This window comes from Epargyreus clarus, unplaced genomic scaffold (genome assembly GCF_041222505.1).
Source record: "Epargyreus clarus isolate Ecla_fem2 unplaced genomic scaffold, WU_Ecla_fem_2.2 ptg000014l, whole genome shotgun sequence".
Lineage (NCBI taxonomy): Eukaryota > Metazoa > Arthropoda > Insecta > Lepidoptera > Hesperiidae > Epargyreus > Epargyreus clarus.
This window is the reverse complement of record NW_027332222.1, coordinates 8,906,299-8,933,624: the sequence shown is the minus strand read 5'-3', so window position 1 is coordinate 8,933,624 and position 27,326 is coordinate 8,906,299. Positions and strand designations below refer to the sequence as shown.

General features: G+C 33.8%; 3 protein-coding genes across 7 annotated transcripts; 1 reads left to right on the top strand and 2 right to left on the bottom strand.

Moving 5' to 3' along the window:
* Positions 1–201: 201 nt before the first annotated feature.
* LOC140747466 (uncharacterized protein C9orf85 homolog) lies at positions 202–2,368 on the top strand. The gene is made up of 3 exons (XM_073079932.1): positions 202–668; positions 1,282–1,373; positions 1,678–2,368. The coding sequence occupies exons 1-3, from the start codon at positions 345–347 to the stop codon at positions 1,826–1,828; spliced, it is 567 nt and encodes a 188-aa protein (XP_072936033.1). The 5' UTR covers positions 202–344; the 3' UTR covers positions 1,829–2,368.
* On the bottom strand, positions 2,357–10,609 carry LOC140747456 (uncharacterized). Its single transcript, XM_073079915.1, has 8 exons — positions 10,375–10,609; positions 9,379–9,451; positions 8,755–8,879; positions 7,321–7,419; positions 6,904–7,101; positions 6,595–6,678; positions 3,125–6,517; positions 2,357–2,649 (listed from the first exon to the last, which is right to left on the bottom strand). The coding sequence occupies exons 1-8, from the start codon at positions 10,456–10,458 to the stop codon at positions 2,626–2,628; spliced, it is 4,080 nt and encodes a 1,359-aa protein (XP_072936016.1). The 5' UTR covers positions 10,459–10,609; the 3' UTR covers positions 2,357–2,625.
* A 3,235-nt stretch (positions 10,610–13,844) lies between these two features.
* On the bottom strand, positions 13,845–26,645 carry cry2 (cryptochrome 2). 5 transcript variants are annotated; one of them, XM_073079923.1, is made up of 11 exons: positions 26,172–26,645; positions 24,502–24,658; positions 23,287–23,583; positions 22,961–23,212; positions 22,287–22,471; positions 20,463–20,634; positions 19,677–19,902; positions 19,071–19,211; positions 17,295–17,446; positions 16,791–16,993; positions 13,845–13,980 (listed from the first exon to the last, which is right to left on the bottom strand). In XM_073079923.1, the coding sequence occupies exons 3-11, from the start codon at positions 23,523–23,525 to the stop codon at positions 13,922–13,924; spliced, it is 1,629 nt and encodes a 542-aa protein (XP_072936024.1). In that variant the 5' UTR covers positions 23,526–23,583; positions 24,502–24,658; positions 26,172–26,645; the 3' UTR covers positions 13,845–13,921. The 5 variants fall into 5 exon arrangements, with proteins under 5 accessions (XP_072936024.1, XP_072936020.1, XP_072936021.1 ...); XM_073079919.1 differs by lacking the exon at positions 13,845–13,980 and adding an exon at positions 14,722–15,541 and having other exon boundaries at positions 26,172–26,644; XM_073079920.1 differs by lacking the exon at positions 13,845–13,980 and adding an exon at positions 14,722–15,541 and having other exon boundaries at positions 23,287–23,548; positions 26,172–26,644.
* Positions 26,646–27,326: the final 681 nt, after the last annotated feature.

Here is a 27,326-nt window from a genome sequence, read left to right as displayed (position 1 = left end):
TTTACATGTAATTAAAAAAATATATTAATAACAATTTTTTAACTTTTGCTTAAAATTGCATAGCCAAAATATTTCACTAAAATTTATTGTCTGTCCACATTTTGCAAAGATAATGCTACATTATCTTTAAAATGGACTTACATCTGTTAAGCCAAAGCCGTAAAACACCATTAAAAAAAAACTTACATCTGTCAATAGTGTCAATTCAACACTGTCAAATTCTTATTTACAATTCTGTATTTGTATTTTGTAGGTTATCCGTAATTATTAAATAAAGAACTTTAAAAACCAGAAATCAAATTGCCGCTAAATAAAATAATTGCTAGGTGTTTTGCTAATAAATAATGAGTTTTTCTAAGGGAAATATTAACAGGACAAGACCACAGAAACATCAAAACAGAAGTTCTTTTAAAAATGATCTCCACGATACAAGTAAAAGAACTAAACTGATAAACTCGTTACAAGTATCTGGAGTTTGCGCACGTTGCAAAGAAATAATAGAATGGAAGATAAAATACAAAAAGTATAAACCTCTCTCTGCACCGGCCAAATGCGTAGGATGTGACCAAAAAGCAGTGAAACATGCGTACCATGTGCTATGCAGCAAATGTGCGTCGGAGAAAGCTGTGTGTGCAAAATGCAATAAACCTTTCAGTGAAAATAACAATGTAAGTAAAAACATCTATATTTTTGTTATGTATACCATAGGGTTCCTAAACACAATTTTCAAAAAATAGGAGATGAATTTGGAAAAGTCAGCACATAAAAAAAAACAGGATGTAATAATAAAGTAGCAGGTTAATTTAATAGTAATGAAAGTAGATTAAATGAAATTTATGATAGTTAATATTCTACAATGTATAATAAAAAAAATAGAAAGAGAAAGTATTGTGATATGCATTAAACGCTAATTTTAAAATACCTGACGCACTTCATAAGCCCAGGAAGCTTAATAAAAATATGACATCACAGGAGAATATAAAAACCAGGACTTGTTCTGCAATACAGAACAACTGTTATGACATATACCCTTATAATATTTCACAACATATTCTTATAAGATAATATCAATATCAATTGGATTCTTACCTCCATGAGAGTTGCTCAGACAATGATGAAAACTTAGAGAACCAAATCTTCCCATGATACTCTGTCTAACATTTGCGATTTGCAGCTTAAGTATAGAAAATCTTTTCAATCATTGTTTATTTATAAATACAGATCAATATTCCATCTGTTAAACTAATTTCCCAAAACTTATCACAACATTTTTGTTTTTAGCCTTTAGAAGCTGATAAAGTAGATGACACTGAAGCTCTTATACAAGCCCAACTCAAAGGACTGCCTGAACGTAAACGACGAACTATTCTTCGGTAATATTTTAATTTATAATAAGCCCTACATTGAACACATGAAATTATTTTATTAAATTTACATAATCATTTTCCTCTTTTTTGCATATAAATTGAAGACTTCTTCATGTTAATACCTTCTACAACCAATACCTTAAGACGGGAGTGTGCGATCTTACAAAGTGGTATTTGAACGAAACTACAAAAAAAACATAAATTGTGTTTTAATCAAAAACAGATAATAATTCAAACACCAAAGAGTCCACATGTGGACATATAGCTTCATTTTTTTTTAACTATTAAAATAAATTTATTATTTTTACAGATACATAAAGAAGCTAAAGGCCAATGAAGAAAATGTTTCTGCTGCTGATGTTGAAAAATTGTTGGCTGATTTCGATAAATTTAATTTAAGTGATGAGTTCCAAGGTTTATCGGATGATTCCGAATCAAATAGTGATAGTGAGCAAACATAGAACAAGAGTACTTTAGGAGTCTATTCACACATAACCACCTCACATTGTAATGTCATGTGAGCAGGTAGTGGTTATGTGTGGATAGCCCCTGTAGCGTCTTGTAGCTGTGTTGCAGCCAGGACTTAGGGGAGGGTCCTGAGGCTACAAGTGAGGAACCTCCACAGTAGACAAAAAAATATCCAAACTTCAACAGGTCAGAAACTTATAAATATTTTCTCCAAACATAAGTGTGTGTTTTCTAAACAGCATTGAAATAATTTCATTTTTTGGCAGTTAATGTTTGTAAAGCTTGACGGAAAAATATTTGGGGTTCTCCCCTCCCCACTCTCTTGCCCCAAGCCTTCCAAATCCGGCCCTGGTTGCAGCAACTACAGAAATGTGTCTTTACCACAGAACTGCAATATAATCATCATTGGGGCCACAATATGGTCATTATCACCCACACTGTTGATTTCAATGACAAAATGTGATGTCTATTTTTATACAAATCAATTTGATTTGGGATTAGGGCTTAATAAAATAGATAAAAACCTTATTAAATTGAAGTTTTATTGACAACTTAACTCATTATATAGGCGAAACATGATTTTTAATATTAATATGGTCATTTATAATAGTATTAAATTAAATTAACTATATAAATGTGCAAATATTATAAACACGAAAATGCATTTAACGTGATATTTACAATTGTTAACATAACATGTTAATTTTTACATAATTTTAATTAATCTACAGTTCTATAATATATTAAATACATTAATATTATTATGATTGAATTAAAGGTGGAAAGATCATCATAGTAGGCCCATTTGTCGCAACTGAAAAGAAAAGAGGTTTTAGATTTGAGAAAACCTTAAAATATAAATAAATCCTAAAAATGTAATATTAATCTAAGAATCCTAATAAATCTAATCTACCGCCGCATGTGGGCCACGAGCCCTCCTTGCGTTCGGCGGACCTTCCAACAAGCCAATTGCCCCCTTTATTTTAAATTTCAAAAACAATTGTGTTTCACCCCCAAATATCAGAATACTTCTTTTTCCGCCGATGAATTTCAGAGTATAATCAAGTTTATAATTGACGTCTTTTTTTCCATCGACCAATTTCTCAGAGACTACTTTCGAACGGCACGTCATTATCTCATGTAGCTACCATGTGACGTGTATTGCCAAAATGGTTGCCGACCACTGGTCTAGAGCATAACTAATGATTTGAATTTGTGAATGGTTGAAGATGTCAGTTACCAACAGACACTTAATATTAAAAACAAATCTATAAAATAAAAATACTTACAAATCCTTGTCTTTCCTTCTCTTTTTGCATCACCAAATCTGTTTGCGAATCGGAAAATTTAACGACTGCAGCCAAAACTTTCGCTAATGTTAGGGAATGTGTACCAGAGCCAGTGAGATATTCGTAAAGTATATTTCTTAAATACTCCAATTCCGTATTTTCTTGTAAAGAATGCAAATGTCTCAGGCTTACTAGAGCTTCGTCCAGCCTTCTTTCTAGTTTTTCGTTGGACAACCTAAGTTTTTCGTTGTTCGCTTGCATTCGATGCATGTTGTCAGTTACTGACTGGTTCATCTGCTCCACATCGTCTAGTCTCTTCTCCATTTTCGTTTTCACATCCATCAAATTGTTGTATTTATCTTTGACGGTTTGCAATTCTTTCTCCGTATTGTTATTGTTATTATGCAAAGGCTTGCTATCAGCATAACTGTTATAAGACTGAGATTGTATCTGATCCTTGAGCTCTAAATTCTCTTGTTCAAGTATTGTGTTCTCTCTGATCAAATTATCAATTCTTTCTTTACCAGATTGTATTTCGAATTTAAGTTCTTCAATATCACGATTAAGTGCTTCATTTTTTTCAGGTACATTTTCTCCAGACGCAAAATATTCTCTTAACTTGTCGTTTAAGAGGCTATTTTCTTTAGATATTTTAGCCAAATATGTCTGTAGGCCCTCTACGTCTGAATGGAGTCGTCTGTTTTCTTCTTTAAGTACTTCATATTCGTTTTGCATAGCAAGATACTTTGTTTCAATGTCACTGATTTCTGATGTTTTGTTACCAGTCTGCTCATAAACGTTATTTAATTGTGAATTGTTGTTTGCCATCACAATTTTTTCCTCCATCAATTCATGGACAGCGTCACGTAACTCTTCGGCTTTTTCAGTTTTTGCTGATTTAATGATATTATCGTGATTTTCTTCTTTCTCCGTTGACTTCCTTTCTCGTAGAGCAAAATCTGTTTGTGAATCTTTATCACTGCTAACACGTGAACGTTCCTTATTCTCTAATTCTTCTATAATATTGTTAAGGCGGTCCTTTTCTCTTTCGATTTCTGCATGTGATTGACGCACTTCCTTCATTTCTGATTCGAGATCATTCACATTAGTAGATATAGTTTCAGATAGTTTCTTTAGCGTTAAGTTTTCTTGCGTGAGATTATTAATATCAGTTTGTAATTTGTGTATCATATTTTTGTTTTCTTCATTTTCTTTAGTCAGACTAGAGTAGTTATTGGATATTGCGTCAATTTCTTCTATTTTTTGTTTACATAAGACTTGTTCTTGGTCTAAATTTGTATTCAACGACTGTACTCTATTTTCGCTGTCGATCAGTTTACTTTGTAAATCACGATTTTCTGCCTCCAACGTCTTTAAGCGCTCATCAACATTCGAGTGGTGCTTGTCGTCATTATCAGATTTATGTTTTAAATTGTCTAGTTCTTTTTTCAATACAGAAATATCGTTCAATGAAACTTCATGTTGAGCTGTAACTGCTTGCATCTTTTCTGTATATAACTCCTTTTCTTTGTTTAAAGTTGTATTTAACAATTGTATAGTGTTCTCAGTTTCTGTCAACTTGTCTCTTAAATTACGATTTTCTGCTTCTATTTTTTTTAGACATTCATCAGCATTCAGTTGTTTCTTATATTCGTTCTCTGTTTTATGTTTTAAATTGTCTATTTCGGTTTGTAAGACCGTAATTTCGCTTAGCGATAATTTATGTTGCGCGGCTGCACTCTGCTCCATCCGGAGAATATCGGACTTATATTCTTCTATTTTTATTTTATACTTATTATTCTCCTCTTTTAACGTTTGTAACTCTTTTATTGTCGCTGTATAGTTGTTAGAAATATTTTTTCGTTCGTTTTCTGAAAGATCATAAAACATCTTTAACTCATTGTATTTTTCGTTAAATTTGCTCGATTCTTGCTTAAGTATTTCTGAAATCTTATCGTTCATTGTGCTAAATATTTCATTCTTGAGCAAGTTCATAGACGACCTTGCGTCATGAGACATTAAATCCAAAAATTTGCGTAGTTCTCTTGCTTTGTTATAAACTTCACCGCACCTTTTCTTTAAACCTCTGGCTCTTAGAACTTCCTCTTGCAATGGCGCGATTTCTTTTCTTAAATCTGAATTGAAACGAAGTAAATCAAGGTTTTTATTTTGTACCAACTCATAATTTCGTAAAAGTTTTTCAATTTCCGATTGTAATTTTATCAACTCCTCCCTTTCTTCTTGAATTTCTCTCTCTAAGTCTTGGTACTTTTGCTTCCACACCGAAATTTCTTGTAAAATATTATGGTCATCGTCTTTTATCATCTGCTCATGTTTAGCACAATGTTCCTCTATGTCATTTTCTAGTTCATTTATGTGTGCGGTTTTTCTAGCATTTTCTTCAGTTAATTGTGCATTTCTACTTTCTAGGTAGTCATTTCGATCAATCATAGCTAATTTTTCTGCCGTCTCTTGTTTCATTTGCAGCTGTAAGCATTTATATTGTTCATCTAATTTAGCTTTCGAATTTTCTAAAGATTGACATTTTTCCTTTAACTCTTCCAACTGTTCTTCCATATCCTTCATTTTTGTTTTAGCTGCAGTTAGTTCATGTATATCGTTATTTAATGTCTGTTTTTCAGCTTCAAGTGTAGTAATATTGTTTTTATAGTCATCAATTACAATATGCAATGACTGTAGTTCATTTTGAGTGTCAGTTAAACTGTCTTTCAATGATTTTATTTCAGCTTCCTTACTTTCTAATTCTTTATGAATACTAAGCTTATTCTCCGCCAGTGATATTGCATATTCCTCCTCTTTCTTCTTCAGTTCTTCAATTTTACTTTGCAACTGTAATATGTCTTCTTGAGCGGACTGTAAATTAATTTCGAGGATCGATGTCTCTTTGTTCTTCGTAAATTCGTATGTATTGCATTTGTTCTGTAATTCTTCGATGGTGCCATTTAGTTCTTGAATTTTTTTCTTAGAATCAGCAAGAGATGTGGACACACTTTTAAGGTCCTCATTTTCTTTACATTTTGTTTGTAGATCACTTGATAAAATTTGTAACTCTGTTGTCATTTGAGCATTTTTCTCTTTAGCTACTTTTAGAGATTCTTTGTACTTGTTCAGCAATTGTTCCATTTTTTCGAGTTTATTATTTAATACTGTAATTTCTGATGATAGGGCTTCTTCGTTTGATTCTTTTTGTTCAGTATCATTAAGATTTATTAACTGCATGTCGCCCTCCTTCGCAGTTGGAATTGATTTGTTATCATGATTATCATTAACAGGTTCAGAACTATTTTGCAACAAGTCCAACTTTGTATTTAAAGCGTGTATTTTCATATTTTTTTCATCAATTTCAATCCGCAATGCCCTTTCCAGATGTGCCTAGGAAGATAAAATAAGTTAGATAAAATTATACTTATATAATTTGTGTGTTACATGATTTGTTTTTATTTTTTTACCTTTGCACTTTGTTCTAACGAACATTGTTCTCTCAGTTCAGATATTCGTCGCAATGCTTTGTCTTGAGTTTCTACTAACACATTCTGCAATAAAAAAAACATGTTATTTAATTTTCCAATGTTTAGTAAGATTTTTATTGTCTTTTGCTCTGCTACTGAGCTATTAAACCATTTTTTCATCAGAATTATTAATACAGGGAATGCAAACAACGCATTACTCTTTCCAACCTTAAAAATTATAACGAAAACAAAACAATCGTATTTTGATTACAATTAATTATAAAATTATACTAAAAGCTATATACATACTCTCGCTTTAGCATTTTCCCGCTCCAACAGTTTGTAGTGGCGCGCCAAATCTGCGTACTGTGTTTTGTATTTCTTACATCGATCCTGAGTGCGTCTGTACGCTGAGTACAACTGTTCTTTTGTGACTCTGTCCAGGTTTACATTAACACCTGTAAATCCTTTCTCTTCTGCTTCACTTGCAGAAACTTCCATATCCGACTGAAACCGAAACAAAGCACTTAAAAATTGAAGAAAAGAAGTTCACACAAATATCAATTTATTTTTAAAATCATATTTCATATATATTAAAGTTATGAAGCTTATATTATAAAAAACTAAAAACTCACTAGGCTTTGCAATATGCACACCACAAAATATTTAAACAGGAAATGTGTGTAAAAAATATATGATAACATTAATTTATGTAAGTTTATTTACCTGTAAATGATACATTGATGGGCTCTCATAACTAGGCAACCGGAAAGATATGTCGCTAGCTAACGAGCTGTTAGATAGTCTTCTTTGCCTCTGACTTTCCTGTAAGAGTAATATACATTTTTAGCTAACTGTGGAAGGTAATGTTTTTTTAAAGTATTTGTGTTTCTCACATCCTATAGAGTAGACCAAACGGCTTTTTTAAGAGTTACGATTATTGAAAGAATTTTTAAATATTAGATGCATTCGACTTCCTTTAAATAGTGGAAGTGATAGGCCATATTTTTAAACAGTATGATTTTGTTTTTATGATAATTATGTTTATCCCTGTATAAATAGATATATCTAGGATATAAGGATATCTCTTACAAATATGTGTAATATACACAAATCGCTGGTAGTTGCATCAGATTCGAACCCCACACTCCAGAGGGTGTCAAACAACATTAATCCAATTTTCATATCATCAGACTAATATACAGTCTAGTTGAAGTATAAAATTGGTGATTCCAGTAGTAGTATGAGATTAAATCTGACTGGGGCTTCTTAAGTCCCATTTATTAGCTTATTTGTCTTAGATCAAGTTACGTAATATGTTTACTCAATTATACTGATGATGAATAGACCATTCACAGGTATATTGTACAGATCACTTAAAAAATGTGAAATCCTCTCCATTCTAGCTAGTTATCAGCTGTGCATGAGTCAACAGTGTAGATAACACAGCAATAAAAATAGTGTAGTAGTTGTACACTATAAATATTAACAATCTTGAATTCATTTCTAATCTTAGATGTTGAAAATGTTAAGAAAATATATTTAAGTTAATCTTGAATTAGCATCTATTGATACTGACAAGTAGGTCTCTTGTTAATATCTTATCTTGGACTGTAAATAGACCAACTATACTACAATACTGTATTTAGAGTCTAAAATCGCAGTGTAAGAGTCAGATGAATGTATCTACATTTTGTCAATTTTACAGGAGAGCAAAAATAGTGTGACAACTTTGCCAGCTAATTAATAGAGATTATATACAGTTACAGTTGTGATGATACAGTGATGACATTGTGGACATACAATAATCTATGATTAAAAACATATTTTTTGCAAATACATTCTTATATGTCTCACAGTTAACATTATAATTAAAACTAATTTAACGGTACTCATAATATGTTATTCTGGTTCAGTCGAAAGTGGGTCTTATGTTATTTCTTTTTTTGTAACTTGTGAAATATTGAATATAGCGTTACGTCGTTTTGCCATTTCATAAAGGACTACATTGTGACCCGTTTTGTGAAAAAGTTTTTTTGATTTTTTGTACATACGTTTATCTGACTCTTTCACCGCGAAATATGATTTTACAAGTTTAGCAATCCAATGTAGGGTTGCCTATCTTCAAGAGGGTAATAAATATATAACTTGAATGTTTACCTCTTGCATCATTGTAGCTTCTGGTATGTCAGAACCACTTTGAACAGATCCCTGGTACACAGGAGACGCGTCACGGAATGTACTTTGTTGACTTATTGACGATATCTGACTTTTGCTTCCACTGTCTACAAATATAAGTGAACTATTAGTCTTTGCCCAATGGTCACATTAACAGAGTTTCCATCCACCATAAGTGGTAGTTGGTAACTACAAAAATGCCACTTTTTGCTACATTAAGTATTCTACCACCTATATATAACTTATGGCTACACTAAAGAAATCATTGAGAGTGATAAAACCCTCTGTGGTAGAACTCTGGCACCACCACTACAACACCTATTTCTGTCTTATAACAGTAGTGTCAAGTGCCGGTGCGTTCTGGTTTGAAGCGTGTGGTAACAGAGACATACTTATACGAGACTTTCCAACTTAGTCCTAAAGAGTAGCAACACACCTGTTGCCAATCTCCAGTAGGAATCTTAATCTGGGGTTGATTACAGATGTCTAAAGGCAGCAGAAACTTACCATCAGAGGGACTGTATGCTCCTTTTTTACTTCAATGTTGTATTAAAAAAATGGACTGCAAACTCATTCTTGACGACAAATTCATTAAAAGAAACTCACCACTATCTCCGATAGAAAACAAATCATTGTTTGTTATATCAGAAATGCTGCTGGAAGCAGATGTCACTGCTGCCTACAATTAAAGTTTGAGATATAAACTAGCTCCTAACAGTTTTTAAATTTCTATTATTACTAAGCATTCATTAGGGAAGCCCAATTGACTAAATATCTATATTGACGCTTAGTAAATGCCTTTCAAGTATTGATATACAATAATATATTTAAGAATCCACTGCAATAATGATGAATATCCAAAACTATTATAATTCTTAGGAAGTATGTCATTTGGACACTTGATATTTGTAATTTGTAATCTTGTTTACCAAGTTAGCATCAATACTTAGCATTCATTGCAATAATGAAAAGTTCCTAAATAATTTATGGGTTTATCTATATATTACAATACACTTCCTCATTCTGAAAAATATAATAGAAGTTAATTGAACACACCTTTTGGACAATTCTGATTAAAATGTATATACATACTAGCTGAACCAGCAAATGTTATGTTGCCATATAAATAAAAAAAAATTTAAGGGTCAACAACCTAATGTGAATCTAAACCATTCTCAAGTCCCCTTGAACACACACAACAAATTTCATCAAAATCAGTCGTTTAGGAGGAGTTCAGTGACATACACACGCACATAAGAAATATATATATAAAGATAAACAATAAATGTATAACATTCAAGTAAATTGTCTGCTAAATATAATAACATTTATTTTCATATATTTCATTTACTTCCTTGATTGTTTATAAACTTAGAGCTCATTATGAAAAAACAAAAACGAAGGACAAACATCACTATTGCAGTGGATCCTACATTTGCAATACTTGTATCACTTTTAAGAAATTTTATGTTACATGTTAAATTTTAATTGATTTGGTATATATTTGGTACAAGGTTACAACTAAAAGAAATTTTACTAAAATCAATAACTATAACGTCACGATGTCCAAAAACACTATAACGTGTCATAATAATCAATGACCTGAGCAGCCTGGGCGAATTGCTGAAGCCTTTGAGGTGATGACTTCACCTCTTCAGCCAATTTGTCTTTAAACTTCTTGAACATTTTACACTCCAATCAACGTTTACACATGAGACGATAATCATATATTACACTGGCACGCAAATATTGAATTTCACGAAACAACGATAGCAAATTTGCTTCGAATTGATGATCTTGATATAGTACTATTTAAGAACTGTCATGTTAAGAATGTCAAATGCAAAATGACACAGAGTATTAAATAAAGTGAATGTTCACAGGATAAATATAATACCATAGACGTGTAATGTAATATTCTATCGAGTAACACGCTGAACAACGAGCTTTTAAACGCCGTGCATGAAAATTGTAGTCATAGAACACAGAGTCAGTGTACTCAACATACTGTTTGGTCAACTATACCATTTTAACATTAGATTTAGTGTATTTTACATGCAATTTTTTGCTTTAAACCGCTTTATTACTGTTGTATTGTGTCATCTACTATTTACCATAAAAATAGTTTAAGTTTTTGTATTATACAATGTGCAGATGACCTTTTTTCAGTTCAGAAGGGTTGGCAGCATTGCATAGTTGACATCGTCAATTTGACAATGACAGTGACACGATTGACAAAAACAGACAATTTCAGCTGTTTGAATGAAGTGGAAGTTCTCATCAAGTTAATTTAAAACAGTTCATTTAAAAGAAAATTTGAGCTATATGAAGCGTATAATAATTTATTCTGTATAAACAACGTTTTATAATTATCAGTATAATTATACCATCTTCAAGTTCCAGTGAGTACTTTACATAATGCCTGTAGCTACTCGTACTTTGGTTCAAATTGCCGCATGGGGTGGAGTGGTGCTCGCGTCTACCGGATTTTATTTACAAAACAAACTAGTAGAGAAAATGCAAGGCCATGTTTATTATAAGAATGCCTTAAAAATATTAAGAAGACACCCGGGCGCCGTGCACTATCTTGGAGAACCAATAAAAGATCGGAGATTTAAGTTGAGCGACGCTGTGAATAACGCGTGCGACGAGACCAGAGCCAGGTTTTGTGTGCCAGTAGTGGGACCAAAAGAACGCGGGAAATATTACTTTTGGGCGGAAAAAACAGATAATGAATGGCAGATTGTTAGAGCTGAATTAGAATTAAAATCAAAGCCAGATGAAAGATTACTTATTGTTAAATAGATTAAGTTTATTTATGTTTATTGTAGAAAATTATTATATATGTAGTATTTCAAAATATTAAATATTTTTTAAATTACTTCTCAACATTTTATTGGGATCCAAGCTCCATATTCTTACATAACATGATTAAATAAAACTAAAGTTATATAATTTATTAAATTGTAAGATTTACTTAGTGGTTACATTACTTGTGGCCATGAATAATTTAATAAAATGCATTTAAGTACATAATATATATATAAAGAAAATCCTATAAATAAAATAATAATATATTAAATAAAAGAATTTTTAATCATTGCTGATTTAATTTGCAAATGATGGAACAATGCTTTGAAATAGTTTAAATTTCAAAATTATACACTACAATGAAGAATTTAGCGAAATATTAGAATAGCAATAGCAGTATAGTAAAATTATGCTACTTCTACTTGGTTGTACTTATTGAGACATAGCTCTTTATTATAATATGTAACTTGTAGGGTTGTATAATAAAAATGCATTAGAGGATACACAAGCACACTTTCACACTTAATATGAATGATGTACTTTACTTATATTTTAATAGCAATATGTAAAAAGCCAGTAGTAACGACAATAAATCTATATAAACAACCTTTAATTACAACATATTGCTTGCAGATTCTTTTTAAAAAATGACCATGTTTGTTGGAACATCTAAGGAGAAATTTCAGTATCATAACACTTTATTGTGTTTAGTTAAATCTTTACAAGGCAAGAATATTACTGTGGATCTCCGCAATGATACATGTGTCTGTGGTTGTGTTGCATCTGTAGATGGGTAAGCAATTTTATCAAAGATTTATTAAGATTTAGTAGAATGATGCTGCTACACTGTTAAAATGTTTTACAACATTAGACAATGACTATACCATGACTTCAATGTTAAAATATTTTATAACACTGGACATTCAATAGTTCAATCTAAGAGATATTTTCAATGTTCCAGTACTTATGATGTAAAATTGCTGTATAATATTTTATAAATATCCAGTCAAATTGTATATGGAAATAGTCACATGAAAACATTTGGCAATCCCATTTGGCAAAATATCCCTCCCAAAGATGCAAAATTCACTTTGGATAGAAATCCAAAGTGAATTTGCTAAGAAGGGTAGCCCCTCAAATAGGAGTTAATAGACCACTATTCCATACACCACTTGCCCCTAACCCTTATATAATTGGCTAGCAGTGACTCCTTTGTAATTGTAAGGTTTGGTTTTTGACCAATTATCAACTAACAAGTTCTAAAACATGTTATAAATATTGCATATGCATACCGCCGCCTATTGCATACAATTAACTAATATAATTGTGTACTATTGTTATGTTCTATTGAAGTGTGCAATAAAGAATATCTATCTATCTATCTATAAATGCAGTGTGGCAGCTCCACAAGTTTTTAGTGTCACCAGAAGCCTTAAGCATAATTAATGCATATTAGAAATAAATCCCACTCTTCATACACTTAATACTTTAAGCCTATATATTATTATAGGGTGAAATTTATCATATAATTTTATATATAACTTTTTAACACTACTTCAAAGCTACATTTACGTGCACAAAATCTTAGTGCCCTTAAGAATTACTATGAAGTACAACCAGTTATAATATCAACAACCTTTAGTGTGTGTCATTATAAACAACCTTTAGTTACTTCACAACCATTCCATAAATGTAAAAAATGATTAAGTTTCTTTTTTTAGTACAACAGATTTAAATGGTTGGTGAAATAGGTATATCCTTAATTTTAAAAATTTATTTAGATAATTTTCAAATGTTCACGAATACTTATTTAATTGAATAAATTTTAATATAATAAGCATCCTAATTTTTAGAACCTTATTTATATAAATAAAAACAACTTTAGCTCATTTATTTGTACTACAACCACACCAAGCGAGCGGGCGCTTTGTATCAAAATGCTCACTTTATTCACTCTAGACAACATTTGCTCATCCTAAATAGTAAAACTATGGATAATACAAATCACATCGCAACCACAACACATTTACTAGCGACATTTCGCATGGGGCCAAGAACTACATTTCAATAACATGCTTTTATAAACCACAATACAACAACACGTAACAACTGATTGCCCACTTTTTGTCGCTGCTGTGTGGCTGTCGTACGTGTGAATGGCCGTATGTTTGCTCAAAGAATTACAATATGTGTTACAGGTTCATGAATATTTCCCTCGTCAACGTCGTGTATTGCGATACGCGAAGAAATGAATATATGTTTGAAGATTTGTTCCTGCACGCCCGCAATATAAGATACGTCCATATTCCTGAAACGGTTAGCATGTGTCCTTCCTGCATCACTCCCTTCGACAGCAGTATTTTACTTGTTCCAATTCCATCATCACATATTTCAGTTCTGGAATATGTATAGGGAATTTAGTATGACATTTATATGATTAAGTTAGTAATTACTGCACATTTATTTCAGCTAATTAAAATTTTTAAATATATTTTTTATATAGTATATGTCCTCACTCGTTCTTATATGGTCTCAATTATATCTACATACATTGAATGTGTCGTGGAAGACAGAATCATATTTTCTTTATAATATTTTGTGTGCACATACATATATGTTCACACTTATAGTATAGAATAGAATTATATTTTTTGTTTGCTACAGCCTGTGGTGACACGTTCAATATTCGTAGATATAAATGCACCATAAATGTATGTAATGTGCTATTTATTTTGAATTATAAAATTACAAATACTGACCTTTTGCAAAATTCTCATTTTTCTATTTAGATGTCAGTGATATCGGCTATACGAGATGAACTAAGCAAGGGTAAAGATCGCAATCCTACAAAGAAACCGGAGGTGAAATCAAGAAAAGCGAAAAAAGCCCTTCAATTACACATGCAAACTGTGGCTATGTTGGATAAAAATTAAATAACTTCTACTGTGACTAGCAAGCTAAGAATATACATGAAAACAGCTTAACTCAAAGTATTTTGTGCGGTAAAGTTATAATCAACAAGTCCCACAAACATGAGATCTCAATGAAGAGTAGATAATGTTCTTAATTAGTTAAGCCGTTTTCAGTCATCCACATAACAATCTAAAACTAAGGCCAATATAAGAAGGACAAAAGAAGAATGTTATCAACATTTATTAATAAACTGTTTTAACACATCTCTATTTAATTACAAATTAATTTCATTCATTGGGCGGGGGGGTTCCTTTCTTAATTTTACCAGGAAACGATTTATCAGTGTTCATTGCGTAGGAATCATCATCAGTCTTCTCTTGGGGTTCAGTTTTGCTTTTCATTATATAATCACGGCTCAGAGTGCCGGGAGCGATGAAATTATGCGTGACGTTGAGTAAATGAGAATTCTGTAAGTGCACTCCATTCTCGTTAAAGTTTGATAAAAATAATTTCGTCTTATCAGGGCCGTAATCCTCAATTTTCGCCTGGCGCTGATAGTTTTCAGGGTTGAAATCATTTCTCTTTAACGCCTGGTGGTACAGATCAGCTTTGCTTATCGATGCGCCTTGTAGAGGTGTGGTGGAAAATCTCTGAACATGACTATCGATAGCTAGATTTTTGAAGTCATAATTTTCTTCCTTATCGGGTCGTCGTATCGCGCTTATAGTTTTGCTCGTCTTAAACTGAACCTGTCCGTTAATAATAAAGTTTTTTTGCGCTTGCGCGAGTTGTGCCGCGACCCTGGCACTCTGAGACTGTTGCACGATGACGACCTGTTTGAAGCCGGGCGACTTTACGGCGTCCTTTACATTTTTGCTTGGCTTCACGAATATATCGTCGGGATTAGTATTTGGCGTGGCTGGAGCGTCAGACGATTGGCTACACAAGTAATTGGACTGGTTGATGCTGGTGATGATAGACGTCGGGCTCGGCGAGGAATTCATAACGCTACGACTCGGTAAGAGTTGCGGATTTAGTTGTGTACCTTTGAAAGAAATATTTGATCGCATTGAAGTAAATAATTAACGCAAATAAAAAAGCTCGTGCTAGGTAGAGGGGGTATCAAAAAAGCGTGTATGTACTTAGGTACGCACGACATAAGTTATACTTCTTTGGCTTGTTTTATAAAAAAAAGTGTGTGTGTGTCAGCTACGACGCACGATTGGAGTTTACTCCTTACGAACGATAATTATGATATATATCGAATAGAAAATAGTTAATGACGTTTTAATGTTTTATATATTGCTAATTATTTTTATTGTAATAATTACTTTCATATGGGATTTGAACTTACTGTATTTTAAATTAATAAAAGCACTCTTGATTCATATTTTGGTTAAAAACGCTACTTCCTTTTTGAGAGGATATGATGATTGTAATAAAAAGGAGGGATTGTAATGATGTACGTTGCCGCCCAGCGACATGTATACATGTCCGAAACGAAATGTACCGTAACCGTCCACGGACATGTATACATGTCCGAGTTTAGCACCTTCGTATTTGGCTTATTTTAAATTATCTATGTTTTATTTGTGGCTAAAAATACTTTTAATATGTAGTCTGTGAACCTATTTTACCGTTACAACGCATTCCTTCACGTCACTAGTACAAAAAAATAAAATTATGACATTTCTATTCAGTAACTTCACTGGTGTTGCGCGTATAGTGTGGATATATATGTTTGTCTCTTTCTACGTAACGCCTCAACTTTTCGTGTTACACTTGATTTTACTCCTCATAAAATTTCCGTACCGGGCCTTATAAATCAAATCGTTTCTTAAGGAGTAAACTCAAAAAAATAATATGAATATATTATAATAGTACTGAACCATGTTGGTAGTATTTTCTGTAAACTTGCAACACTTACAAGCGAACTTTGCTGTCGGTTTTGTAAAAAAATCACACATTATTTTAGCAAACGCGCCAAAGAAGCACAACTTAATCAAACAAAAATATGAAAATGCTTGAAAGAAGGGGAAATTTTTTAACAACAGTATATATAGTCCATGCTAAACTGCTAGTACGCTCTGAAGTTGTTGCGAGTAGGCGTAATCATACTCATAATTTGCTATGGCGACGCAATTCATTTCTATATTCATAGCGGACTAGCATTTTTACGCGGACTATAACAACCATCAACAACAATCAACTTACCTTGCGGCTTATATTAATCAAACAAAAATATGAAAATGTTTGAAAGAGAGGGAAAATTTTTAACAATAGTAACAACTTACCTTGCGGCTTATACTTCGCGAGCTGAGCATACACCTGCTTGATCCTCTCGAGGTTGATCTGCGAGGCTTTGGCGTGGTCCACCATGGGCATGGGGTAGTCGTGACCGATGATACAGCGGGCGGACTGCTGTACGCTGTCCGGCGCCATCCACGGCTCGTGGATGTACCGCGTCGGCATGTTCTTCAGCGCGGGGATGTACTTCCTGTGTGTACCAAAATAAATCAGTTTATTGCGTATAAGGATATTGTCAGATTTAGAAGGTGGTTGAACCCTTTGTGGTTCGCCTCCGGCGGCACCACCACCACACCTATTTCTAAATACCTTCTACCTTTCTAACCGTTAAATTCACTTAAATAATATATTTCTAATACGCTCATAATTTCAAAAATCAAAATCAATTTTTTTTATTCAAAATAGGTTCTTTACAGAGCAAAAGCGTGAAAGACCGCATTTCATACTACACTATCACGCCATATTATGATACAGTGCCTTCAATGCATTACCTGATAAAATCGCCGTTGGGGTCAGTCTTGCGGCCGAAGCGCACCGGGCAGTAGCAGTGGAAGAACTGCTGGAAGAACGACGAGCACGACAGCCACATCCACATGCCCGCGTTCACGGACCAATCAGCGTCCAACATCAACTCGTCGAACACCTACAAACCAATGAACAAATTTATCACAACTCGTCGAACACCTACAGAATTAAAAATTGTATCACGACTCGTCGAACACCTACAGTATAAAAAAGTAACACAACATGTTGAACTACATACAAACAAAAGAACAAATGTATTACAATTCATCGAAAACTTACAATAAAAAAAGAACACATTTATCACAACTCGTTGAACTACCTACACACCAAAGAACAAATGCATCACAACTCGTTGAACTACATACAAACCAAAAAACAAATGTATCACAACTTGTTGAACTACCTACAAACCAATAAACAAATGTATCACAACTCGTTGAACTACCTACAAACCAAAGAACACATTTATCACAACTCATTGAACTACCTACTGATGAATTAATAACATTATTTATCACTCGATTTTTAGGTAAATACCAAAGGCGCATGTAGACTAGGTTACGCCGTCTATGTAACTCTATAATATTGAATTCCCATGAGAGAGTACCCTCAAGTCGTTTCTTCTTTGTATCTCTACCTAACCTAAATAATGGATACTGTAACATTAAAAATCCCTTCAGTACTAAACGTTCTACGCTCATGTCATGGACGTATATAATGCCCTGTCAGACTTGTGAGTCTATTTTACTTTAATAACATTTAAGCCTTTGTTATTTTCTATTTAATATGTAAACAGTAATAACTCCAAATATTATTGTATTCACAGTAATATAGCTATTGTGCACAAGGCTTTATGAATAATAATAATTACGTAACGCACGATGCGTTACGTATGTGCAACCGATGTCGACGTCAGATTACCAATACAATTGTAAGAAGCGAAGGTAATCGACAATTTTATCACAAGTAAACGTTACACTTATTACAGCACATATTGAAGGTATTGTAAATTATTTTATTTTATTTTTTATTTAATAAGTTTTTGTACACAAAAAACAAGATAACAATACAGAAGAGATAGAAATTATGTACAAAGGATTGCTTATTCCAAAATGGAATTTCTTCCAGCAACCCTGGGACAGGAATGTGCATGCAAGGCAAAATTAGTGTGCAAAAACAGAAAAAATAATAAAAATATTAGATATTTTTTTAAATAACGCAAAAATCTACAAACAATAAAAATGACACGATCGTGTTTAGCAAAATAGTGTATCATTTATTTCAAATGAATCCTTGAGTTGAGTTTTCTGTTAAAAAAAAGTTGGGCAGAGTCCGCGCCAAATATAAAAACAGGTCGCGTCACAATAGCAAATTGTAGATATTAGCGGGACGAAAACAGCGCGGAACCTCCCGGCTCCCTACGCTGCCCGCTCTCGCCCACGGGTACATAGCTGCGTTAGAGTACCCTTACTATTTTAATATATAATATAATACTGGAGTAGCAGACGAGCATGCAGTCAGCCGATGGAAAGTGGCTACTGTCGCCCATGGACATCTGTAATCGACCCCAGATAGGATTAGACATTCCTACCCAAGGTCAGCCACAGATGTGCCGCTACCCCTGAGGACTAAGCTGGAACGCCTCGGACGTTACGGAGTATATGCTAACTAAACGCGCGCAACAACTTCAGAGCGGACTAGAAGTTCGGCGGGGACTCTACAACAATGAGTTTCCAACCGACCTTCATGCCCTCCTCCCACGAGATCCAGAGGTCCCCGCGCGTGAGGAAGCAGGCGACGGCGTGGCGCGCCAGGTGGTGGATCCAGCCCTCGTCGCGCAGCTGGATCATGATCGCGTCGATCCACGGATATCCTGTTAGACCCTGGAAACAGATTCAATACTTAATAGTGGCCGCTGCCTCAGCTGGGCACGGGTGCCTAGCAGAGAAATTTCACACACCCATAAGAATTTATTGTTTCATCCTCAAGCACGTAGTTCTCCTCCGTACCTTTTGGTGACCGTTTAAACAATTCATAACGAATTTAAAAAACGAACACAACTTTGAAATATCAGAGGCGTGCCTGAGTTCAAATCTCGGACCTTCGGAGTTCCTAATCACTGCTTTTTAAACTTAATAAAATATAAATTAGTTATAAAGATATAATAAAAACGACTTCAAATTGGTTGAAGATTTTGCATGCACCAAAAAAATATCCGTTCGGCGTTTTCATTCAAAAAATTAAATCGAACCACTCTGACAGTGCTTACGATAAATAATTGCCACTTTCTTAAATAATATAAATTATGAATAAATAACATATTGTATTGTAAAAATAAGTAGACTTACATTAGCCCATTTGGCAAGAGCGTCTTGATTCTTCTCCCACGGTATTTGCACGCAGATAGGGTTTCCATCCATTCGGTCAAAGTTCGGATTACGCGTCGCGGCGCAATAAAAGAATTCCCTCCAAAGGATTTGACCATGAAGGGACAAAGGTGGGCGAACTCTCTTCACCCTTTTGTACAGTTCTGTTAGTTGATAGTAAAATAACCTTGTGGACAGACAGCCAAACCTAAAAGGAACAAAAAACTATATTAAAAACTTTTACAAAAATGAGATATTTTCATATTCTACCCAAAGACCCCTAAAATGTGGTACCAAAACATGGAGTTGCATAAAAAATAATTGGTCCGCCATTTTGGGGCATCCGCCATTCTGAATTTAGAATGACGTCACTAAGCTAATCACGTATAATTGTCGTCAAAACCAAACGTATATATGCTAAATTTTAGCACATTCGGTTAAGGTTATTTAAACTAGTTAAATACTTGACAAACACATGCAATAAAGTATAATAAAACCTCGTAATAAATTTATTTTAATTAAGTAGGAAGGTGGTAGAGTCTAATAATAGCAATGTCCAGCGATGCCGTGTACTGGTTCAAAAGGTGTGGTAAGGGACACAATATCTGAGGCCTTCCAGGTTAGTCAACGGGAGTAGCGGCGTTGTGTGTGACCGCAGGTAGGAATTTCTTATCTGGGGTAGATTACAGACGTCCTTGGGCGGCAGTAGCCACTTACCATCAGGTGGACTGCATGCTCGTCTGCTGCTCTGATATTATAAGAAAGTACCTTAGATACGGCGACAGTCCAGTTTGGCTCGCCAGGAGGGACTGCGGGGTCATCTTTGGTCTTCCGAAAGTGGCCACCCAGGCTTTTCTCTCCAAGTGCCTTTCGAGCCTCGCTAGGGCTTCGCTTTCGCCACCAACCCACACCGGCGGCTTGAGACCATCCGTTTCGAAACCTGAAATTATGGCAAATTTTCATAAATTATCTCTTCAAATTAGTTCGATTACCGAATACGTCGGTTCGGCATTCGGTTTAAGCAGATTCGGTAACCGAAATCGCTTGGTTGTTAACCGAATGTGAATTGCACCGTCACCGAAGTCGTTTGTAGTCGAATATGACAATAACAATGAATAATGTTAACGTTCCATTGGGCATTATATGTTATGTCTAAGTTAGGATAAACACTACTTCGCAACAGTCCACAATGTATATGAAAGATATATGCCAAATTTAAACCGTACAGAATGCATCACCTTCCCTTCAATACAGTAAACCTTTAAAATAAAAACGTCTTAACGTAACCGTCGTAGAGTCAACTTACCCTGATGATGCTCTGTTTTTGAGAGAAATACGCGTTGGTGGTGTTATGTACATAAGATGCTATATATTTTATTTTATTATATACCATCATAACATTGTTAGCGAACAGTTGCGAAGTTATTTACGCCCTACCTTTATAAATCTATTTTTAATTTGTAAAGACCGAAGGTAAACAAAAGGTCTGAAATAGCTGCAAAACTTCGTCATCTTTTCCAAGCGGTGAAGCCCAATAAATGAAAACTCGGCGAAATTATTCTTTACAATATATTGTTTAAATGGTCCTGTAGACTTTATGCTCGTGGCGTTCTCGTCTGCCACTTTCCCGTGTACTACCACGTGCTTGTTATTATTAGTTGTTGATTCACTTTACATTTGATATTTTATATCCACCGAAGCCTACAAAACACAAATTTTACCTGAAGTTGATTAAATATTAGACTTCTGAATAGGTACTAAGTTTCTTTCAAATATTGAAGTAGAAACGAGGCTGCAGTACATTTGCTGGTCAATGGCCACTACCGCCGATGGACATTGATGACCCAACTCTATATAGAACCCCAAGAGCCGATCACAGCTTCGTTGCCACCCTTGAGAACCAAAATGGTCGCCTCATGTGTAAATCAGGCGACTTCCAGATCTTCCAAGAATATGACCCTGATACGTCCCCTACTTATTCTACCACCCATTACAATTGAAATGATATACCTGTTCAACTTCAACACATTGGAATACATCTACACTAATATTATAAAGATGAAAACTTTGTTTGTTTGTTTTTATTGTAATGAATAGGCTCAAAAACTACTGGACCGATTTTAAAAACTCTTTCACCATTCGAAAGCTACATTATCTACGAGTAATATTATATATGAAATATATTTGATAAATAAATTTTTGAGGCGGTACAAAGTTTGCCGGGTCTACTAGTTATAGATACAATGCAAAAAAGAGCTATTCACAAAGACTTATTTTTCAATCCTAATCCACAACCATATATTAGTAAAGATTACTCACTCCTAACAAGAAAATGTACCCAGTTTTGAGAATTGAAATAGTTGCGTAAAAAAGTTTTGCCACGTCTACGTGCTAACATGTCCCTAAAATATTTGAAATAATTATTTATTTATTATGTAAATTACGCAGTATTAGTTATTTATTCGTAAATTTTCTCTAAAAATGTTGTTATTTGTCAAGAATTCTAAAAAAGAACTTACTAATAAGTCGTTTGTGGCTTCATTCAATTTCAAGGCGGCGAAGTATCTTTACTAATCTATGTCCACAACATACCTAATTCCTCAAGCGTGGGCACCCCAAAGCGATCGTCGTGATCGTCACCTATGGGCGTGGTGGCACCGTTGAGCACCTGTGTTGTGATGGTCTCCTCCGCGGCCGGCGGCGGCGGCATGCTCGCGATCAGCGCTTGGAACTGATGGTACGTCAACGGCGCCTTACCACCGTTCCGCTCTATTATTCTAAAAAAACATCGGTTTATTTTTAGCCCGTCGAAAAGTGAATTTCAATTCTACCTGTTAAACATCCCGTATGTTTAACAAGTAGAATTGAAATTCAATTTTTCTGAATTGAAATTTCAATAGATTATTGTTTTTATGTCTGAAAATATATAACTACTGAATAAGTATACCGTATAACAAGTATATAGTAATATGATGAATGATGATAGACATTAGCTGTACATGTGTTGGCTGTTCCCAGAAATAATCAAAGATGTAGATACAATCAAGACAGCTTTCGCTAAGAAGCCAAGCAAACAGAAGCTGTTGCATTTGTGTTTAACGATGATGAGTATAGTCCGCGTAAAACTGCTAGTCCGCTCTGAATGTAGAAATGAATAACGTGGTCATAGTAAATTGTATGACTACACCTCGTTGCAACAACTTCAGAGCGGACTAGTAGTTTGGCGCGGACTGTACCAATTTGCAAAAAAGTTCTTTATAACTCACTTGTCTAATTTATACAGTGTGTGCGATACACATGAGATAACGTTAATGCCGACTTCCCGACACTTTGTCATAATGTTGTGATCGCGGACGCGGCCGTACGGCTCTGGGTCCTCCTCGAACGTGAGCGCGGTGGTCCCCCATTCCTTGAACAGTTTTGGCAACGCATCGGCAGGCTGACCGCGTACTACGAAAAGCCTCGAGTTCAGTTTCCGTAAGCTGCCGTCCAAATCTTCCAGGCATTGCAGAAGGAACCTTTGAACAAAGAATATCCTATTTTCAATCTGTATGACAATAGAATGATAGATACCATTAAAGCGGGAACATACCTCCATTTATTAATGCCAACATTAGACGAACTGGCAAACCAGGGGTCAATTATGAAAACACAGCGGAAAGTGGCCGCATCGATGAGTCCCTCTCTCAGGGCGGGGTTGTCATGGAGTCGTAAACCTTTCCTGAACCAGTGGACTATGTGTTTACCGGTCGTGCGCGCCGGGGGTGTGGTGGCTGTGGCCACAGCTGGGCGAGGGGCCACTGGGGACTGCATCTCAGTAGTTCCCGACATCACTAAGTCACCGGCATTCCGCCCTGTGTCAAAATAAACTCCTCACATGATTAAGACGCTGAAAAGATCCATGAATTTAGTTCAGAGTATAATTAGAGTATTTCAGGTACATGCCTATCTTAGGACTTCATTTTATTCAACAATTTATATTTATGATAATATTTTATATATATTGACAACTTAAATACAACTTAATTGGACATATTGCATTGTTCAATACTTGCATACAAGCGGGAACTGAAACAGACTCTCGAAAAATGTAATATGTAATAATCAACTTTTTTAGTTCTTATTTACTTGTATATGTATTTTATTATATTAATTACCTTCTCCAAACTTTATATAAAATATATCAGTGGAAACTTTGTTGATTTTTGTTACATCTATGTGAAAGTTACTGTGTGTATTAAATATTGTATGTTTCCCAAATAAAAATAAAAAGAATTAAATTAAAATTGAATATCTGTTAATGGAAAAATGCATACTTTAAAATTATTTTATATCATACTGATATGTAATGTATTTTTACATTTTACACCAGTTTTATTTACCTCTTTTTCATATGTCTAACATGTATGCATATTTTCTACTTCAGAGTTATACAAGTTTTAGGTATGTTAGTAAGCGGAATTTGAGTATTTGAAAATATCCAAAACTCTTACATAAACGTATGTGCTTATATAAACATTGTAATTAGATCTTTACATATTGGAAAAAATGTAATACAAAGTAATGAATTGCTGACGTAAGCATCATTGAGACCCAAGCGCCTCATATTGTTGAAAATCAATGATTGACCGATCGAAGCAAGCGTGATGGAAGATATAAGAAATTATTATTATTCAATAAATGGGAATAGTGACTATTTCTTGTCATAACGAAATAAATTCTGGCAGTAAACTATTATCAAGTTTATATTAATGAATATAACTCAATAAAAGTATAACATTTTGTAGTAATCCTCAACAGTACTTACTCTTATTGCTAACACTGGGAAAAAGGTTTACTGATGCGACATACTAGGAATACTCTAGACTTAAAGCTCCATATTGATGAATGATGTGAATGAGATTCCATTGTACACATAAAAATCAGAATCCATTAACTATATTAAGATAGAACTATGGGTGCACCTAAAACAACAAATTCAATAAATTTAACATAATAAAAACTTTAAGTTATACTTCCTTTGGCATATTTGGGAATAATGATTAAATTTTTACAACGCCGACATTTAAAATCAACACCATAAAGTTGTCTGGTAAAAGTCACGAGAATATCTGAAAAAGTTGTGAACAGTATTTTATAAATATTTGACATGACATGACTCAATTTAATACCATTTTTTAATAATATATGCCAAAGAAGTATAATTTCTTACATGCATAAATAAGTAAACACACAGATTCTTTTTTCAACTTCATCTATATGTGATATTTTCTGATTAAAAGTTAGCATCCTATTTGGCTTTTTCTATAAATAAACCTAACGATAGGACAAATAAACTATTTAGTAGAATGTAATCATTGACTATGGGCATTTGCAAATCACCCATTGATATTATCCTAGTAGTTAAAACTGAGGCTCTCAATACAAGTTCCAGGTTCGAGTCCAAGGCATGTAGTTCAGATTTATTAAGCTATATACATACCAGAAATTAATTTACACTTCATTTAGTGAAGGAAACCTACTTGCCTGAGAGTTCTAAAAAAGGTAAAGGTTTTGAAGGTGGTAGAACCCTTTGTGATTCGACTCCGGCGGCACCACCGCCACACCTATTTCTACCTAATAACAGCAGTGTTAGGCGCTGCTGTGTTCCGGTTTGAAGGGTGTGGTAAGGGAGACAGACTTTTCCGGGGCGTTCCAGCTTAGTCCTCAGGGGTAGCGGCGCATCTGTGGCCGACCTCAGGTAGGAATATCTAATCGTATCTGGGGTTGATTACAGATGTCCATGGGCGGCAGTAGCCACTTACCATCAGGTGGACTGCATGCTCGTCTGCTACTCTTATATTATAAAAAAAATAAAAAAAAAGGTAAGAAGTCTAATAATTCACAGTGAGATGGTTTAAACTCTCACTTTTGAGTATGAAGGCACCCTGAGACTGAAGAAAAAACTACAAAGCTGTTTATTTATATGAATAAATAAATAATGCTCATTTTATTGACAACATTTTCCTTATCTCTTCGCAATTGCGGTTTCATTAAAAATATTTACATTAGGATGACAGTTTGGTTTTTCAAATATACTGGTTCTTTAATTTCTATTAGTGTTCTTTCATTTTAAATGAAAAAAAAAACTTTAAGAAGTTTTATATCAAATACACAATTAAAGTTTACATCTAAATCTATTAATCTATTCTTACATTTAGTAAAATCAACATGGAATCCGTATGTTCATTACCTATTTAAATTTTTTTAAATATTTTTTTACGATATCCATACTCGTGGCACACTGCTATAACTATTCTGTTGTTGCCCTTGTTGTGTACACAAAGACGAATATGATCTCGCCTCGCCTTAGTAATTTCATTGAATGTTACTAAAGCTGACTCATTTAAAAAAGTAAACAGTTATTTATATTTTTTTTTTTCTATAAATAGATTTCTTAAGCTTTCCATGCATTTAAAAAGAGAACGTTTTACATACCTTAATTAGTTCGGTAAAGGTGACTTCAAATGAGAAGGTCCAATAGATTTTACAATTGTAAACTAATGATATAATTCAATGACAAGTCTTTATAATAGAATCCATTTTTTCAATATTTTATACGACACAACACCAAAACAATGCGATAAGAAAACTATATTGCACCTTTGCACAATAGAACCATGAATGTAACTTTCAATAGTTGATTATTGGTTTATTACATTTACACAAACAAACATGTTCACTTCACACTTAAGTATCACCGTAAAATCAGTATTTAATCAAAGTTACAATTTGCACACATACTGCACTGGTGAATACGAAGATTTATAGCTTCTAGAACTTATGCAAATTAATATCCATGCGATAAACACTGAAGACAAACTTTAACAAAACAGATTACTGTAGGGTTTGATTGTCAGTATTTGTCAGAAATGTCAGAATCACAAATCGCCCACGCCGCGTGCAACGTGACCACAACTTATGTAACACTATAATAATATAGGTAGGTAGAAATATGTACGCATAGAACGTTACGGTTATAAAGATTGGGTTCCGTTTATTAATAAAATGAAATTCATTTTCGTATTATGAGTGCTCACAATTCCAATAGGTGATTACACTCTAATTATATTATGTGATTGATATTAATAGTATAGTGCACCGGCAAAAACAATACATTCGCCCCGTAGTAGCTCATCTAAGTCTAACTGCATTTTTTAATTAAGATTAAATATAGTTATTAAATAGTTATTAAGTTAGTAAATTAGTTATTTATTCGTAAATTTTCTTTAAAAATGTTTTTTATTTGTCAAGAATTCAAAAAAATAACTAACAAATCAGCCTTTTTGTGGTATCATTCAATTTCAAAGCGGCGAAGTATCTTTACTTATCAAATGTTGAATATAACAAAATAACGTTTCAATGCAGATGTAGAAACTATACAATGCTGATTTTTTGTAAAAAAAATTTGTAATCAAATTTTTTGTAATTTTTTTTGTAATCACTCGTTCTCAAAATATTATGATAATGCGTAAATAAGAAACAAAGTAAATCGACACACACTATTTATTGAAACAAGTTATACATTTGTATTTATGTTAGAAGTTGTAAAATAAATCGAGGAGAAAAAGGTTTTCCAATTTTACCTAATCC